This window comes from Fundulus heteroclitus, chromosome 6 (genome assembly GCF_011125445.2).
Source record: "Fundulus heteroclitus isolate FHET01 chromosome 6, MU-UCD_Fhet_4.1, whole genome shotgun sequence".
In the NCBI taxonomy this organism is placed as follows: Eukaryota; Metazoa; Chordata; class Actinopteri; order Cyprinodontiformes; family Fundulidae; genus Fundulus; species Fundulus heteroclitus.
This window is the reverse complement of record NC_046366.1, coordinates 25,373,067-25,391,914: the sequence shown is the minus strand read 5'-3', so window position 1 is coordinate 25,391,914 and position 18,848 is coordinate 25,373,067. Positions and strand designations below refer to the sequence as shown.

Sequence of the window (18,848 nt, the reverse complement as noted above, 5' to 3'; positions counted from 1 at the left end):
GGGGAGATGGATGGAGACAGATGCAGGAAGAAAACCTACCTGAGATACGAATAGAGCACACAGCAGGGCTATATACACAGAGCTACACTGACAGGTCTTAGATTGATGGGTATTCTTGGATTTAGGATGGCCTAGTCAAAGTCTGGACCTGAATCCAGCTGAGCACCTAGGGCAAGACTTTGCCGTTTCCAATGGTGCTCCATCCAATGCGAGTCTTGAGTTAGTTGGCTCTACAAAGTGTTGACTGAGAAGAGCTGAATAATGGATGTGAAGCAAATTTTAAATATGTACAATTATGCTTATTTGATTCTTTCACAAAAAAAAAAAAAGCCAGTAACTTGGAAGCTCACAGTTTTAAGATATCAAAAGGGTGTTTACATGCCCTTTGCAGAGCATTAATTCCCTCCCTGCATCCTGAACCAGGAATTTTGAAGCTTTCTCGTGCTGTAGCCGAAGTTCAGAAGTGTCTTTACAACATAGAGGCTTCATGTGGATACCCCAGTGCTAGAAAAGTTAGCAAATCTACAAAAGAGGAAATAAAACAAACTCAGGCTTAGTTCGCATGAAATTTTAAATCCAATTTATGTGAATAAGCTTCTTTGGAGCCCGCTACAATTTTACTATATCTGTAAAATTAAGAGTTGGCTGATTTCCACTTGATAAAGTTGTGAGTTTATGCGCCGTAAATAAATATAAAGGAGACAGAAAAATTATCATTCTTTTAATAAAACCTTTGGCATCAATCACATTCTGTCCGGTAAAACCTGTGAGTGTGTTACCCTTGTGTGAGCAGCAGCGACACAGAAGCATGTTAGTCCAGACTGTCAGGATCAAACTGCACATCCCATTACGCTTTCATGGAAACATGTTGAATTAAAATAATAATAATAAAAAAAAAAAAAAAGTTGTTGAGAAATAAAAATGTACTCGCAGGACTTAGTTTTATGATTTCGTTCAGCCTTCAAGAACGAAGAGCGAAAAGAAGTTACAGTCAGTGCCATAGAAACAACCAAAAATAAATTATTATTTTTTTCCTACTTTTTGATTAAGTTTGAAACTGACACGTCTCATCTCATAACACAGCTTTAGGTGAACTTTTGATTAACGCTGAAAACTAGCCACCCAGGAAACCCTAACAGAAACTGAGATGGCTCCAGAAAAAAATCATGAAAAAACAGCAGATGTCAGTGCCGACCGAACGCGTCGTTAACAAAATGAGGAATGGAGTTTTTGTTGGTCAGAAACCACTGAATCATTTCAGCACTTCAAGGGAAACATGGAAAAAAAAAAAAAAAAAGAAATAAAGACACCAAGTCCCTCATCACCCACTCACACAACAGCCCGCCCCCCCCAATGTTTTCTACTTCAAACCCCAAAGTTGGGTCATGTCGTGATCTCAGGGAACAGGATGCACAGCAGCCACAACACCCCTGGGAACGACAGGACAGTTTCTGTGGGAGGCGAGGGGGGGGGGGGGGGGGGGGGGGGGGGGTTAAAACATTTAGATAAACCTCTTTTCGCTACACCTCAGAGCTCGTCTTTAAGATTTGCGTCGTCTTCGTCGTCGTTTTCTGTAAGCGGCTCCTCCTCCGTGTCTTCGTCGTCAGCGTCATCACCCTCCACGTCGTCGTCTTCGTCGTCATCTTCATCCCCCTCGGTGGCTTGTTCTTTGTTCTTCTCCTCTTCCTCTTTTCGTTTGACCTCGTCCTGCTCCTGCTTCATCGTCTTCTCTGGTTCCTGAGGAGGAGGAGGTTGCAACAATCAAGCGACACCTTGTTAGGTCAAATGTCACAAGTACCTTTTCCTCCCCTAAATTATTACAATTTTCTCTTCATCACAGGCTGGCATATTTATTACTATTGTTATATTTTCTAATTTGAATCATTATACTTTTTATTTCTTTAAAGATACTTCTATCATTTGTGTATTTTTTGTAACTCCCTCTCAATCATTTTTCAAGTTACTATAAATGTATTTTTTTATTATTATTAATACTACCACCATAATTCCCCATTATTACTGTCATATTTTTTTATTACCTTTTATTTTTTCATGAAACATTTTTAATATCAAGACTGTTATGTGGTTGTTGAATAACTACATATTTTATATGTGTTATTGTTTATTACAGAGATATACTTATTTCTACTATTTTTTGTTTATATTTAGAGATAATTAAAACCGTTACCTCTGTTATCATTTTTTTAATCACTAATGTTATGTTAAGATCAAATCAGGAGTTGAATTTTCCAGGTATAGGAATTATTACACAGCCAAAAGGGAAGCCAAAAAAATAAGTAAAATTTCCTTGAAATGATTGCATTTGTCCTTTCATTTAAGCAGGCAATTTGAAATGATCTGCCAAGGGAATAAGATTTTTGCACTTAAATAGGAACATCTCAGTCATCTTATTTTAAGTGCATTATATCTAATTATGTTATTCTAGGGGGTCAAAATACTCATTCCACTTATTTATCTGCTCAAATCAAGGACAAATCCACTCATTTTAGGAAACATTTTCTTACTTTTAGTTCCCTTTTTGCAGTTTCACACTAACTTTCAGCCTATTACTTGTGAGGAGACAGCGCAGGAGGGGCTGCTCTTCACCTGTTCTCATTTTATTCAAGAGAGAAAAGTCCTAAAAAACAAAAAAAAGTGACCAATCACATACTTTTGTCACGCCCCACGTCTCCTTTCCGATGTCTTCCGCTTCCTTCACGTCGTCGGTGATCACAAAGTTGTCAAAGATGGTGCCAGATTTCACCTAGAAGAGGCAGCAGAATGTTAAACAGTTGTTGGTGCTTTGCTTCTGCACCACCCGTGTGTTCAGAAGATCCTCTCCTCACCTGCCAAAGATCAAGGCCAATAACGGCGATTTTGTCGAACTTGTAGATGGTGGAGTCAGGGCTGTAGTCGGGGTTGTCGATCTCAGGATGCACCCAGGCTCCCTTGTAGTTGGGGTTGTCGATCTGTTTGGGTTTCCATTCTCCCTGTGATACAGACAACAGCGTCATGGAGGAGCTCATTCAGGACATCAGCACAATATCCCACTAGAGACCAGCTCTTCCTGGCCAATACTGACTTTTTGCTTCTTGAGGTAAATATTTGGAGTTGCGAGATTATCCTAATTTATGTTTTAAAGCTTACATGTATTCTTAGACCCTAAAATGTTTATGTTCTATTATTTCTTTTTAGTTTTTGATCTGATGATGACCAATCAGCGCTTATCAAAAGAAAATGGACCCAGTTCAACCTCTGGCCCATTGATGGGTGCATCTCTATTTGATCATCTACGTGTAAATGAGGCCTACTTTGTACTCTGGGTTGGGGATCATGGGTGGCTCCCATTCTCCGTCCATATCTTCATCCCAGTCTTCAGGCTTCTTGGCATCAGGATCGGGGATGTTTTCAGGTTTGTCCCAGTCCTTAAAAAAACCCAAACCATACAAATTTAAAAAAAAAGTAAAAAAAAAAAAAAAAAAATACTGCCCGTTGAAAGAAAACAGCAGTAGAGTTATAGCATTAGGCTAATTCACCTCAGGTTTTTTGTCATCGACATCGTCGATCTTGGGGCGGTCATCCCAGTCCTCTGGCTTCTTGGCTTCGGGATCCTTGATTTTCTTAGGAGGCAGGAAGTCCCAGTCTTCCTCCAGACTGCCAGACTCCACCTTTTCATTGTCGATCTTCACCTCGTAGGTCTGATCTGGGTTCAGGATCAGCGTGTACAGGTGGGTCAGCTCGTCGTCCTGAGAGCAAACAAAGACAAAGAGGAAACGGTTGGATCGAGCCTCTCATGCCACACTTCGCTGTGGAATGTAAATCTTTGGAAACAAACGTTACCTTGCACTTAATCTCTTTTTTGATCAGGTGATTCTTGCCCTTGTAGTTAAAGATGACATGGACCTTCTTGGTGCTGTAGCCACAGATGTCAGGGCCTGCATGAAAGGAACACAAACACCATTTATTATGTAACAAGTACTTCATAGAAGACATTTTTATTCACTGTTCCTATTCTATACATATCTACCAGTCCATTGCTAGAAATTATGATTTCTACCATTATTTTAGTGTTATTTCCTGATAACAATGCATTTTATTATTGTCGTTTTACTGTATTTCTTAATGTTATATTTTTTCCTTTTATTGCTATCATTTTATGTACAAAAAACGATCTTTTATCATTCAATTGCTTAACTTCACTACTACAACTTTATTTTTTAACTAGTCAGAGATTTTAAATGAACTATAATATATATATATATATATATATATATATATATATACATACATACATACATACATACATACATACATACATACATACATACATACATACATACATACATACATACATACATACATACATACATACATACATACATACATACATACATACATACATACATACATACATACATACATACATACATACATACATACATATATATATATATATATATATATATATATATATATATATATATATATATATATTTACTCTTGTTTTTTTTTATTAGTGCTAATTTTTTAATGACTGTTATAACTTATTAATTTATTCTATTACAACTTTTTTTTCTTACCAAACATGATGTAATATGAGGAGTCTCCGTGCATGTCGGTCTGATCCAAGTCGGAGGGGAAGACTTTGACGTAGCCACCACCGCAGTCGATCTTCTGCTCATGCTTGACTGTAAACTGAATGACCAGAGGCTTCCCCTCGTTGCTAAAGGGGTCAAAGCGGGCGGAGACGGCGTAGAAACGAGCATCTTGGCTCGTCTGCAGACCTAAGGGGACAAAGAGGAAACAGATAAAATGTTAAATCAAAGCAAACTCAAGAGATTTGTAATAATTACAGGTAAAAGGTGCTTACATTGCTTGAATGCTGATTAAGGAAACTAGAGCATTTTAACTCATTCATGTGAAGTTTCAGGAATTAGATAAAGTACACCATCAGTATCTTTAATGCACCTTTACTGTCTGAATGGAAAACTTTTAGGCTAAATAAAGGTGCATCAATTACCTGATATTAATACATACTGGCAATTAAAAATATAAAATGTTGCCTTTTTAGGTCATTTAAGTCAAGATCTTTTGAATGCAAGTTGAGATACAATCAAATAACCCAGATATTCAATTCCAAGCCAACACACCTGAGCTTGATGTCATTTGGAGTTTATTTTAGTGCTGGTTTGTTGCATTGACGTGAAAGTGAGTTTTAAAAAGCAGGAGAAATCCCCACATTATGTTTCAGCTGCAGAATAAGGCTGGAAGAAGTGAGGTTTCTCTTTCACTTTGTTTAAAAAAAAAATACCAAAACGAGGAACTGTCAAATGATCGAGCCTGAAACATATGTCGCTAACCTGAGCCATCACACATGTGGCAGCGTTAACCAATGAACATCTGTTTGAGCTAGATTATGTTTTTTTTTGTTTTTTTACCTTTGTCTTTCTCAGCATCTCCATAGAAGTTTCCAGCAGTCAGTTTCCACTCTCCATAGTCTGACTTGTGCTTGGAGTGCACCCAGCGACTTCTCCATTCATCTGACCGAAGAAGAAACAGACATACAGCTGAAGGTTAGGCTTTCTAAAAAAATAAAATCAACTTCAAGCCCTGATCCTTAACTCTAATATTCGACTTTACGGCGATTATAACAAGTTAGTTTCAGAAACCGTGGGCGACAAAAATAACGAAAGTTTGCAAGCTTCATTTGCGAGATAAAAAGCGATTTAGCTGTAACCAATGACTTTTTAATCACTAAAACACATCTCTAAAGCGGTTATATAGCATGTGACTGCGAATGATAGCTGGCACAACTGTGTCGTAAATTTTAAATAGCACGGGCTGCTGTCACACTTACCACCGTCCAGAAACTCCTCCCGAAAATAAACCTTGGCATGAACGCAGTAGACTGCAAATGTTACCACAACTAAACCTAAGAGCTGCATCTTTTTTTATTTATTTTTTTCTCCTTTCTGCTGCACGTCCCGCTACTCGCACAGGCACCTCCGGACTGGACCGAGTACTTTGTGGAAGAAGGAAGAGAGAAGGGGAATATTTTAGAGTGGCTACGGCGAACAGATGGCCGTCTGCGATTGGACAGCGGGATGGTGTGTCTGGACCAATCACGGTGGACCACGAAAACCGGAACCAGTGTCGAATGGAGCTAAATCAGCTGACCATTTTTTTTAAGCCTTGTTACCATAACGACAATCATCCGCTAGGGTGTGCTAAGGCTCAGACCGGGTTCTCGTCTGTTTTAAAAGCGTTTTACAATTTACGTAGTAAATAGTGTGCCACTTAATATGTTTAACAATGATTTTTTTGTTATTATTGTTGATATAAATCAACAATGATACGTTCCTCATTCATTTTACCGCGTCAATATTTGTATAACACCTGTTTGTAAATAAATCCATCTTTAAAGGTTACCCCTTTCTATATTTTTAAGGAAACAAATGGCTATCCTAATATAGGTAGTTATTGTAATAAAACAATTAATTAAATTATATTTTTTGTGTAAAGTCATTGAAAGTATATTTTAGTTATACACAAATGTAAACCAAACTTAATGTTACTTTCATGAGGAAATAAATTCATATAAGTTCATTTCCCGGACAAACTTGCCATACACTGTATGGCGGAAGCGGCGACCTTTGTCTTAGTCTTTATGGTTTTGACTGTCCAATGAGGCCAATGGAGAGTGCGCCTATTTTCGTCACAGTAATTAATTACCCAGAACACCTTTTTACATATTCTGTTGCTATAATAAAAGTTCCCCACTAGAGGATGCCAAATTCATCATAAAAGATTGATCCAGTTTTACATGTGCGTTTGCCATACCGAAAACTGACCACAAGAAGGTATCAATATCACGTAAACATATTAAAGTTCGAGTCAGCTCAGCAAATTGTTGGACACCTCCACTATTCGTCGACCCATTAGAACTGGCCTAAGAAGCCAAAAATGTAATGGCTGGTTATTGAAATAACATGCTTTGAAAATATCGACTTGTATAAGAAGTCAACAAATGTTGTTGAACATTATATATAGTAAATATCTTACTGAATACTTATTTTTTTCTCATTCTCATCTGAGAGCTTGTACTTGTTATTTTTGCTGAGGCACTAGAAAAGAGACAACTATAAGAAAATATGAGAACACAAATAATGAGCAGTGAGAGACAGAGACATGTATATTTCTCATTGAGACATAACTGAGATGCATCCGAATAAGGATATCAAATTGAGACATATTGATTTCAAATATGTCTCAATTTTTTTTCTCTTAGCTGACATCAGGAAAAGAGAGAGCTGTGAGAGAATGCATGCTCACTGTGAGACTTATTTCTCAGGAGAGAAATCTGAGAAAAATGAAAAGACCACTCTGGTCTCGATGTGTGCTCATTTATATCTATGAGATGTAAAGGGGACATAAAGGAGATCCCGTCTTAAATTTTGCTTTGCTATGGGCTTGAACGTTGGTCTGAGAAAACTTCACAACATACCACTCCATGCAATATAAGAGATCACAACCTCAATGGCCTGCAAACCCTTTGCACTATTTTTTTTTCTTACTCATCATGACTGGAGTGGAAAAAAACTACTGTTCTTTTTTTCCCTATTTTTTTTTTTAAATAAAGGAACAATCTAAAAAAATGTGTGACTGACCTTAGATGGTTAAACAAGGAAAGAATTTGAAACAAGTTCAGGTATTTTTTGTATTTAAAATGTAAACAATATATCTTAAGATAAATGTGAATCTAAAAAACTAGTGGATAACAACATTAATATTATAGTGAAGCCATTGGATGGGTCTCAAAATCAACTTTGTTTAACCTCAAAAATCAAAGCCAAAGTCATTTCTAAGCAGTTGATGCAACATTGGAATACGGGTAAATTTACTGCATCAAATGCAGTTAGACTTTAGAACAAACCTATGAGAAATGTTACGTTGGGGGAAAAATACTGTTACTTTAAATGAGGAACTGTGTTACCATGCCTACACATAGCCTTTGATAAGATTCCCCTAAATGTCACTCACAACACGTTTGAGCTATACCCTATTAAATTATACATTATAACAGATACAATCTTACTTTTTAATTTAATATTGATTAAATTACAAGAACTGTTTTGAAAAAACAATGACAAAATCATATATCGAGTTGACGACAGTGCGTTTGGACTAGTTACATGACGTGCCCATCTCTGGCCCGTACTAGGAGAACGCCACAAGGATTCATGTTAACGATCTCCTGCTGGTGTTTCGGGATTTAGAAATTATAACATAGACGATTACATTTGTATGGGCAAGGTAAGTTTATCACAAACGATGAACAAAGTTTATGTTTAGCTTAAATCATCATGTCTCACACTGAACATTTTGAAGACAGCTGCAACGTTTTTTTTTTTTTCACAAGGAAGTACAATCAAATAATTGCTTACACTCCCGACCAGCATTACTGGTATCTGGGCGGTATTTACCAGCAGCCAGCCAACTGAAAATATGGTTCAAGCAACACTTGGAAACATCCGCCACACTAAGATGCCATTAGTGTGCAGGCAGCAATGGTATTTATGAAAGAGCACAAACAGATGGGTTGCCCCGCGTGTGATGAAGGGTATTAAAAAAGAAGAGACCCAGTGAGGCCTCCAGTGCTAACACGACTCTGTGTTATCACTGTCTTGTGTCATAAACTTGGCGGACGAAAACCAAAACAACACAAACTGGGGAACCACTAATTCCAGTTTAGCCATGGAACCAGTTTGGTGGGGGAAGCAACACCTTTACAGCATGATCAGGATCTTCTGTAGCTTCCAGGCTAGGAGCTCTATTTTACGTAAAAGAAGTCAGTTAATGTTTTTTTCTAAAGCTTTCCCAATGACTGTCTAGAAGACATGTCCTTGTAAGTGGAGACTACGGGATATGCCCAAAACTGGCTGGTGGATTTATTCCTTTTGGCCTGAGAAACCCTTAAGAATCTGTTGAGTCCCAGGGAAAAAAAAAATCTCTGGGTTTCTCCATTGAGTTTCCCTGCCATAAACCACCAGAAGCTTAAAGAAACAAACAATGACCCCCTTTCAAAAGATTTCTGTCAATACAATTTCCTATCAATGACTTCTTTATCTTATTATTTCAGCCTAAATAGGAAAGCTTATATTCTGTCAGGTAACTCTTTGCGTGCATTTGTCCCATTGTGATACAGGTGGTCTTGGAGGGCGGCTTTTCTTCCAACATCTGGTCTGTTCATGCAGGACTGGATGTGCGTAGTTCATGTCTGGACAGATGTTGCACCACGGCGACGCCTATACAGTCGCCGAGTACATTGGTGGCAGTTCTGATACGATCCCTATCGACAGAAACACAGTAAGATCTGAGGTGAGAAACAGTTCTCCATGCAGCTCATGGCCTTGAATTATCTAGTGTTCAGCCTAGTTTTTGTAACATGCATATATTGTTAAACGAAATGTTTTATAATTGTGAAAGTAATAATGTAACTACATTCGTTTCGACTTTTATTTTCAAGCCAACCTGTTGGAGTAACACAAGCTGGTGTACTTACAGAATCCAGTCAACCATAAGGAGCAGGGAAATGTCCTCTGTGGGCAGCCCCGTTGAGCCCAACACTATCAACATGGATACCATGCCAGCCTGAGGGATACCAGCTGCACCAGTGCTCGCTGCTGTGACAATCAAACTGGACAAAATACAAAGAAGTCGCTTTAATAATGACTGGAAACAACAAACTCAAAAAGGCAAAGTAGGATTGTCTTTAAAAAATGTCCATTCACTTTGAAAACAGACATTTTCTTAAACCTCGTTGTTGTTTGAATGAATAATCTATGAAACACCACAGCTGTGCCTTACTAACATATTCATTATTTCACCAACTTAAAATGTTGCTGTAAAATTCCCTTCAATAATAGTTTTAACCCTAAAGGGGGAACAAGAATCAAACATGGAGTCTCAGGAGAGCCACACAGAAGTCACTGGAACCAACGTGGAGTTTAGGCGATGATTCAAAGGATACTGGATGCAACAAGGAGTCTCTAGAGGGCAGCCCGGAGGCTCTGGCCACGATGCCAAAGAAGCTCTGAAGCTGGACTCAGCATTTCAGGGTGTGTATGAAATAGTATAGGGGTCAGTCCATGTAGACCCTATAAGAAAACCCCGGAGCACTCACCTGGAGAGGCATCCTGAGCCCAAACTCCTGGGGAAACTAGGTAACAAGTACTTGGAAAGCCCATTCAATCTTGACGCCCCGATAAAAACTCTTAAGATTGGGACCGCCATCCGTGGACAAGATAATAATGATCTTTGCAGCAGCGTAGAAGAGCACGATGAAGATGAAGTCACCGGAGACAAAAGCTGAAGGTCGTGCAGAGTCACGAGCTGTCGACTTTAATGGCATTAATGAATTTGGAGATTCTGAAGATAAAGCCAAGAGATTTAGAGCCGAAGCTGCAGATATCTCTGGAGCAGACACTGGATATGTCGTTTTAGCTGCAGGGTGTTTCCATTCTTAAAGTACTTCTTGATTCTCAGATCATACAAGTTACTAAATGTTAGAAAGTTCACATATTATTATGACCTGAGAATTTTTTTTTTTTTTTTTAAATTTGATGAAAAAGTGGATTTTTAAGGCTTTTTAGCTCAAGGCTCATAAAAAAATGTTGCGTGACCGATGACGTAATTTCGTTGATCTGTTGACATGGTAACAAGATACTTCCTGTAACAAACGCTTGCGCTGTCTTTCGTGTTAAAATCATCACTACAAGTTACTAAATGTTAGAAAGTTCACATATTATTATGACCTGAGAATTTTTTATTTTTTTTTTAAATTTGATGAAAAAGTGGATTTTTAAGGCTTTTTAGCTCAAGGCTCATAAAAAAATGTTGCATGACCGATGACGTAATTTCGTTGATCTGTTGACATGGTAACAAGATACTTCCTGTAACAAACGCTTGCGCTGTCTTTCGTGTTAAAATCATCACTTTGTGAATCGCCATCTGAACTTCTCGTGGTGTACTTCATTGAACTCTCTGTAGCGTAGCCAGGGCAACGCCCACAAACTACGTCATCGACCCAAACTGTGGATTTTCAGCCTAGCGGTCGCCGAGGGACTATTTTAAGTCCTTAAAAAAACTTTTAACGGCGCAATCACGATCTTAATGCTACATTTTTTTAAAATATGGTCACTAATGCATGTATTTCCGAGTTGGTCGATCAGAAGTCAAGAATCAAGAAGTACTTTAATGAGTTGATGTTGTCGGACCTGGAGACAGTGTGGGCGGTGCTGTGGCATTGGCGGGTTCACCCAGCCTGTTAAAATCTGGAGAAGAGCTGCTCGCCCTCTGGGTCCGTTGTGTGACCAGACCCCACTATCATGAGTTTCAGCGGCTGAGGACCAAAACGCAAAGAGGAGGAAGGCGGGAAAACTGTACGGGACGAAACCAAGAAGTAGATATCACAAGTGGCAAATAAAAGGAAAAGCAATAGGAGCACAGTAGAACTGACCAGTAAAATGTTCTTGAAATTAATGTATTTTTCTTTTCCTTTCCTTATCTACCAATGGAATGAGTATTTCAACCTCTAAGATAAGGTAATTAGATATACTGCATCTGAAATAAGATGACAGAGATTTGTTCCCATTTTTTAAGTGCAAAGATCTTGGTCCATTGGCAGATAAGATTATTTAGCTGCTTAAATTAAGGACAAAAACAGGCGAGCTGTTATGAAGAATGAAGGTGGAGTGAACCGGAGATAGGCTGGGGAATGACGCTAAAGAAATACATGAAAAACAGACCAATTAAATACAAATGTGAACTTAGAAAACAGAGCTAAATGTCATAAACCCAGGAAAAACCTTTGTAATGAATAATGGGCAAAGTCTTTCAGTCTAGATGTGCAAAGCTGATAAAGTCATGTCAGAAAAAAACCTGCTGCTGTAATTGGAGCAAAAAAAGGTGATCCTACCAATTTTTTAGTCAAGGGGCTTTAATATAAATGTTTGTCATGACTTCTTCTATAATTTTTTTTAAAAGTCAGAAAACCATTTATCTATTTATACAGGACACTACCTTATGTTAGTCTACCACATGAAATCTCAACAAATTCACTGACTTTTGTGGACAATCTGTGACAAAACGCGAGAAGGTTCAGATCAGGGGGATTTTTCCAGGCACCGAAGGTCAATAAATTCCCTTAAAAGTACCTGAGGACAATGATTTGTCCAAGGTTGAAGTCCATGTCATTGACCTGGGCGATGAATAAAGCAGCCACTGCCTCATAGAGGGCAGCACCGTCCATGTTCATTGTGGCCCCTATAGGCAGCATGAAGCGCGTCACCTGTGTGTGCATCTTGTGATTTTCCTCCATGCAATGGAGAGTGACCGGCAAGGTTGCAGAACTGTTGAAAAGCACACAAGATCTAAAGTTATGCTTTTAAAGTCATTAATTCTTTTTTAAATTGTTTACAGTGTTCATTATTAACCTGGATGAAGTCCCAAAAGCTGTGCTGAGAGCCTGGAGGATGCCTGCGTAAAACCTGAAGGGATTCTTTCTTGTGATTGTAAAATAGATCAGCGGCAGCGTGAAGCAGCCGTGGATGATCAACCCGGCGATCACAGTCAAAGTGTACATGGCCACGTCACGACCGATGTCTGCTGCGTTGGTCATTTTTACAACCTGCCCCGCCAGCAGGAAGATGATTCCCACTGGTGAATACCTGAATGAGACATGTGGTTCAAATACAGATGCAATAACTTCTCCAAACACCAGATGGAGCCAGAGATGAGCTCAGACGGGGGTTAAGGGTAAATCCCACTGAGCTTTATAATACACTGGAGTGCTGATTTTGCCGAAAAACTGAAGTCACTGGCCGCCATCTTGCTACTCCCTACTCTCACAGAATCCCATATGATTTGGTTGCAACAACAAGCAGTTTTCTGGCTGAGTGAAAACGTTTCACAGGTAATTCTACAGTCAGTGGATGTACTAACACTATCAACTACTAGGAAATTAGGTGCTGAAATATTTTACATGTTAATCATATTTAATATATATATGTATGTGTATATGTATATATGTATATATATGTATACACATATGTAAATATATGTTTTTGTATATTATTTATATATTTATAAATGTTAAACATATATATTTAAATTATTATAATGCTAAATATTTCAGCACATGACTTTCTCAGTACTTGATATTTTTAGAACATAACATAAAAGTATATGGCATTTGACATTTTAAAAGTCTTAAGCCCCCCCTGAACATGAGAAAATCCTCGTTATTCGATGCTGTAGTAGCGCACATATTCCCTAGTTACTGGGGGGAAAATAGGGAGTACCAATATGGCGGCTAGTGGCTTCAAAGCGACTCGTTCAAACAGACGGCGATTAGCACTCCAGTGTATTATATAGCTCAGTGGTAAATACTAACAGTGAAAAAGGTTCATTAATAGTTTTTCCTTCTTACCAGATGGCTACATTAACAAGAAGCATAATTGCTTTATTTAGACAGATGAATAAATCTCTTAGAGGTTTTGCCTCTGTGCCCATGCTCCCCAGGATGAGGCCAAAGGCGAGGGAGAACACCAACAGACCCACAATGTTGATGCCGTCTGATGTTCCTGCCATTGGTGCTGAACAGCAGATAAAAAAAGAGAGATAAAAAAAAAATGCAACCAGGAATTAATAATAATATATATGACAACAATAATAAGAGCAGTAATAAGGGTTGTACGGCAGGATAAAAACCATAATAATCCCAGAGCTGTAACAAAAAAGACTCACTGTTCGCAGACACATTAGTGGTTCCTGCAGGATTTCCTGAGGAATTACTGCCGGGATAAACTGTTAAATACTAAATAAAGGGTTCAGAAGCAAAATATTAGTACCGGGCAATAGATTGTGTGTAAAAGAAACATCAGCAGCAGCTTCTCTGATCTTACTTTTCTGAAACAAGCTTCCACTAGATTTGAGGGGAACAGGTTTCTGTAAAATGCAAAATGTTAGTGCCATTCTTTATAAAATATACAGAGAGGCAAAATAAGGAGGTGCCCTCTCACACAGACCTGATCAGATCCAGGAAAGCATCCACGCTCTGCACAGCCTCCGTTTTCCCAGAGGAGGACCCCGAGTCACGCTGGGATGATTTCCCTGGCTGGATGAGAAGCGCCAGGAAAATGCCAGTGAACGCAGCGATGACAGTGGTTAGCAGGTAATAGGTGAAGGTCCGAAGCCCGATTTTCCCAAAGTCTTTTCTCTCAACGTTTGACATGCCTGAGAATTTAAGAAGCGGTCATGAAATGTGGGAAAGTAATGTCATATTTAGATGTTTAAACTTGGCTGGCTCCTAGGAAGGTTTAGCACTATTGAATTTGTGGATTTATTGTGATTTTTGTGAAAATATTGATCGCTACAACAGCAAACAATGTGTTTCAGTATTTTACAAGCCGGCACTTGCACAGAGTGTAAAATATTAGCAAAAGCTTTCCAACTAGTACTTATTTAACAAATGTTATTTAGCATGCTTTTGTTTTTTATATATTTAATAGACCTCAGCTTTGAACAGTATCTGTAGCATATGCTGTATCTGTTAGCCACCTTCCTGAGATATTACCCACATTATTATGCTTCTTTTCCCCAGTATGAAACAGCATTGTTTCTACAGCATATAAACCTGTATTCGTGTAAAATAATTCACTAATATAGCATATATCATGCATACCAACCTGTACAATTACTTAATCCCCTTCACTCTTAACCTTTTATAACTACCAATGATGAAAAAGGGGAAAGTTGAAGAGTGGGATACTGTGCACTATGCAGATGTATTAATATTTGTATGTATTTAAAACAGGTAAACATTTTACACAAATAGCCAGAGTGCCCTTTTGAACTATTCAAACTCCTTACATGTTTTCATATCGTGTCCCATTGCAACCATAAATGTATTTTGCTTGATTGTAGTGGGATTTTGTAGAGCAAGGAATATTATGCATACAAAATATTGTTTTAGAATCAGCTTTTGCTGCTATTACAGCAGCCCTGCGGAGCCACAGATTCTAAATTTGATTTATGTCTAAGCTTGGACTTGGCCATTCTGACACAAGATTATTAACATAACAAACAAAAAAAAACCTCTTGTAGCCACGGCTGTATATTTAGGGCTGTTGTCCTGCTGGGAGGTGATCCTCCAACCCCGTCTGACGTGTGTCACAACCTCTAACAGGTTTTATTCCTGAATTGTCCTGTATTTAGCTCCATCTGTCTTCCCATCATCTCTGACCAACACCCTTGTTGCTGATGAAGAAAACATGCCCACAGCATGAAGCTGCCACCAACATGTTTTATCCCGGTGATGTGCAGCGCTTATGTTCGCAACTCACTTCAGTTTCAACTAGTTTTTTTTTTCCAAATATACAATAATTTTGACCCCTTTCTGACTCCATAGTGTCAGAGCAGTTGGCGCTGACTGGAAATGCTCTGCATTCTTCATTTTATTTTTGGCCTATAACATTATCATTATTCTTCCACTTCATAACCACGCATTACTTTTATAGGTAGAGCACATGAAACACCTCACAGAGTGTGCCTGCATAATGTGACAAGATAAAATCTAATGGAGTATTAATACTTTTCTAAGTCACTGTAGCTCTGGAGGAAATAATGCTTAAAATCTGAATAACTGCTATGCTTTTTCTTCTTCTGCTGCTTATTATTATTAATACTACTACTACTACTACTACTACTACTAATAATAATAATAATAATAATACATTTAATTTATATTGCACTTTACATTTCAAAGAGATGTCAAAGAGCTACAGAGCAGAGGGCTAAAAACAACACCCAGAATGATACAGAAACTAAAACAGCATTATCAGGCACTATTCACAGAAATAAAATCATAATAAAGTATCTAAGTCTTTTTTTTTTAAAAAACAAGAATGCCTTTTTTAAAGACCTCCACACTTTGTGGGGGCTCTCAGGGGCATCTGCCTGGAAGGCCCTGCCTCCCATATAGAGGAGAGTTTGGTCCTGGGTTGGTAAAATCAGTATGAGGAGGAGGAGCAGAGGAGGAGCAGAGGTTTCGTGAGGCGGTGTGTGGGGTGGGTAACTTGCTGAGGTAGGCTGGGGCAGTTCCATGTATGTTAACTATTACATTCTCACCATAAGAGAAGCTTGTTAAATGTTTGTCTGCGGAGTTGCTGAAGTTGTATTTTTGCAAAAGGTATTAAAATGTGGCTTTATTAGTCAAGCCATGTTTTTATACACAAACCAGGAGCTGAGACGTCGATCTTACCCGCTATCACACTTGAAACGATCAGCGGGAGCACCATCATCTGCAGGATTCTCAGCAGCAGCTCTCCAGGAAAAGTTAAATATTTGATTTCTCTCTCAGTCATGTTAACGTGTCGCAGAGCAAAGCCAAGTCCAATCCCTTCAGGGACACAGACACAAATCGCCAGTTAAGGTTTTCCAACGAAGAAAACGTTTAAGGCAGCCAACACAAGAGAAAAAGGACACATAAACGATCCCCCAGAGAGACTGAAGACTTCTTACCTACTGCAACGGCAGCCATTGTTAGAATCACAAAGGCGTTCCTCTTGAGAAAAATCCAAATGTTAAATCCATTCCCAGTTGAACCTACTTCACTTAAAGGCTGAGAACATGTGGGTTTTTTCTGGTTTTCTTCAGGCTCAGCAACCTGAACCGCCTCTACCTCAGACATGTCCTCAGACCTCGGAAGCCTCAACATCTGCACCATCGCAGACATATGGAGAATTTTCATGCTAAACGGTTTCGCCTCGTACTTGAATTAGCCTAAAAGCTGAAATATACTGTGACTAGCAACTCAAAAGTGTAGAAATCCTTCACAAAAGCTGAACAGTCTTACCAGCTGAAGTTAAACAATCCTCTAGAAAAAAAAAAAAAGCCTTGTCTGATTGGAGGAGGTATGGTGGCAAAAAACGGAGATCAGAGGCAAGAGGACTCAGCTTGACTTGTGTGTCTTATATTGAGTGAAAAGCAGCAGACTCGGCCAATTTTTACTGTTACAGGCTGAGAACAAGAAGTTCCTGCCACTGAGGTAATGGGTGAGAGATTTATATGTGGGGAGGAGAGTCACACTTGCAGATAACAGCAGTTTAAAACACAACATCATCATATAATTGCAGTTCAAGTTTAAAAAAAAAGGCAATAATGAAAACAGAAATATACACACAAATGGATTTGACCTGAGACGGTGACATTAGAGATTGCACATACTGTAGGTATTTTGTTATTCTGTTATTTACAAGACTGTAATGTTCACCTGCACTCCTGACTGTTACTATTGTAACAACCGTTTACATGCATCTTGCACTACTCACCATGACTGAATATTGATTTGCACTGCTGACTGTTTATTCCCAATTGTTTACATATACATTTGCATGCCGTACTTTAACTGTAATATGCAATTACCTTCCACTGCACTTTAATTTAAATAGCTTCTGTCCAAACTTTTTATAGTAATAGCTACCTGTATCTCATGCTCACAATTCTGCCTATAGTAATAGCCATCTGTACATTTATTCATAGTACATGTAAACTCTGTTATAATAACAATCATCTGTATATCATGCTATTGTACATATCTGTACAACTAGTATCCACCTGTATATTATATTCGGTACATATCCAGCTGTAAATTTAGTTCACAATACCAGTTATCTATATATTATACTCATAGGACAAATCTATCAGTAAAATTCTGTTTATAATAGTATCCATACCAACATCCATACCAAGGGGTATGGATGTTTTAGTAAGGCACTTCAGAGTGTGAAATGACAAGTTTACCCATAGTCTATCCTCTGTTTGCTTCTTCCAGCAAATTTTTAACATGCTGAGGTAAAGTTTCTCTTATTTATTTGTCCTTTTAATTTAATTTTTACAAATAGCACAAAAATACTGGAGCAATTTACGGATTTTCCAGCAAATGTATCGTGTTTGCCTCGGTGACCACCCACATTCAATGTGTTTAAAAGAAAGAGCAAACACAAAATCAGTCCAAAAGTCCAGAGGAGACTGCTTCATTAGTGCATACGGGTACAGTGAAAATCACACACGACATGTGGATATAGTTTGGGATTTACATCTTCATTATTTATTTTTAACCAGACCAGATGAGAGCCTGCTGGACGTCTCTATAACAGTTTAAGGGATTCTACCTGTTATAAAGAGAGGCATCATAAAGATAGAGGACGTGCAATGCCCAATGCTTAACAGAAGATGGCGCCACAGAGATATCTTGAAGCTCATGGGCCCAGTACTGTATGTTTCCAGCATATCAGTTTGCTCATAAACGCCTTCTGTGATATCCACTCTAAGGTCAGTAGGAAGAAACAGAGAAAACAAGGATTAAATATTATACCACACAGATTTCCAAAAAGTCTGGGCATACAACAGCTGAGTCAGGACATCAGTAGATTTATATTAGCCTAAGTTCACACCAAATAACTGCATTAACAGGAACATAAATAGTTTTATTCTAACAGCTGATTTAATCCCTAAGAAGTTTCCCCTCTGTCCAAAGTCTGCCCAGGATGAGGCCAAAGGCGACAGAGAACACCAACAGAGCCCAAACATTGATGCCATCTTAGTTTCCTGCAATGAGGGAAAACAGTTTAAGTCTGGTTAAAATAGACCCTTTTCACAGTGACGTCATGCAACTTCCGTTCTGCGGTGAAGCAGGGTATCTTTACTTCCGCTTTCTCCGCGAGCAGTGTTTTTACATAGGGAATTCACACAGTCCCTCACCAATCTACCCAAATTTCGTTTGGGAG

At 38.5% G+C, this 18,848-nt stretch overlaps 2 protein-coding genes across 2 annotated transcripts; both read right to left on the bottom strand.

Annotated features, from left to right (window-relative positions):
* Nucleotides 1–708: 708 nt before the first annotated feature.
* On the bottom strand, nt 709–6,051 carry calr3b (calreticulin 3b). The gene is made up of 9 exons (XM_012869521.3): nt 5,858–6,051; nt 5,439–5,540; nt 4,581–4,784; nt 3,841–3,935; nt 3,537–3,746; nt 3,312–3,425; nt 2,847–2,990; nt 2,672–2,764; nt 709–1,737 (listed from the first exon to the last, which is right to left on the bottom strand). Exons 1-9 carry the CDS (start codon nt 5,943–5,945, stop codon nt 1,528–1,530), a joined length of 1,260 nt encoding a protein of 419 aa, XP_012724975.2. The 5' UTR covers nt 5,946–6,051; the 3' UTR covers nt 709–1,527.
* Nucleotides 6,052–8,400: 2,349 nt separating this feature from the next.
* On the bottom strand, nt 8,401–17,053 carry LOC105931040 (excitatory amino acid transporter 1). The gene is made up of 10 exons (XM_012869527.3): nt 16,582–17,053; nt 16,322–16,459; nt 14,088–14,295; nt 13,965–14,007; nt 13,807–13,876; nt 13,490–13,655; nt 12,495–12,728; nt 12,216–12,410; nt 9,563–9,697; nt 8,401–9,349 (listed from the first exon to the last, which is right to left on the bottom strand). The coding sequence occupies exons 1-10, from the start codon at nt 16,808–16,810 to the stop codon at nt 9,247–9,249; spliced, it is 1,521 nt and encodes a 506-aa protein (XP_012724981.2). The 5' UTR covers nt 16,811–17,053; the 3' UTR covers nt 8,401–9,246.
* Nucleotides 17,054–18,848: the final 1,795 nt, after the last annotated feature.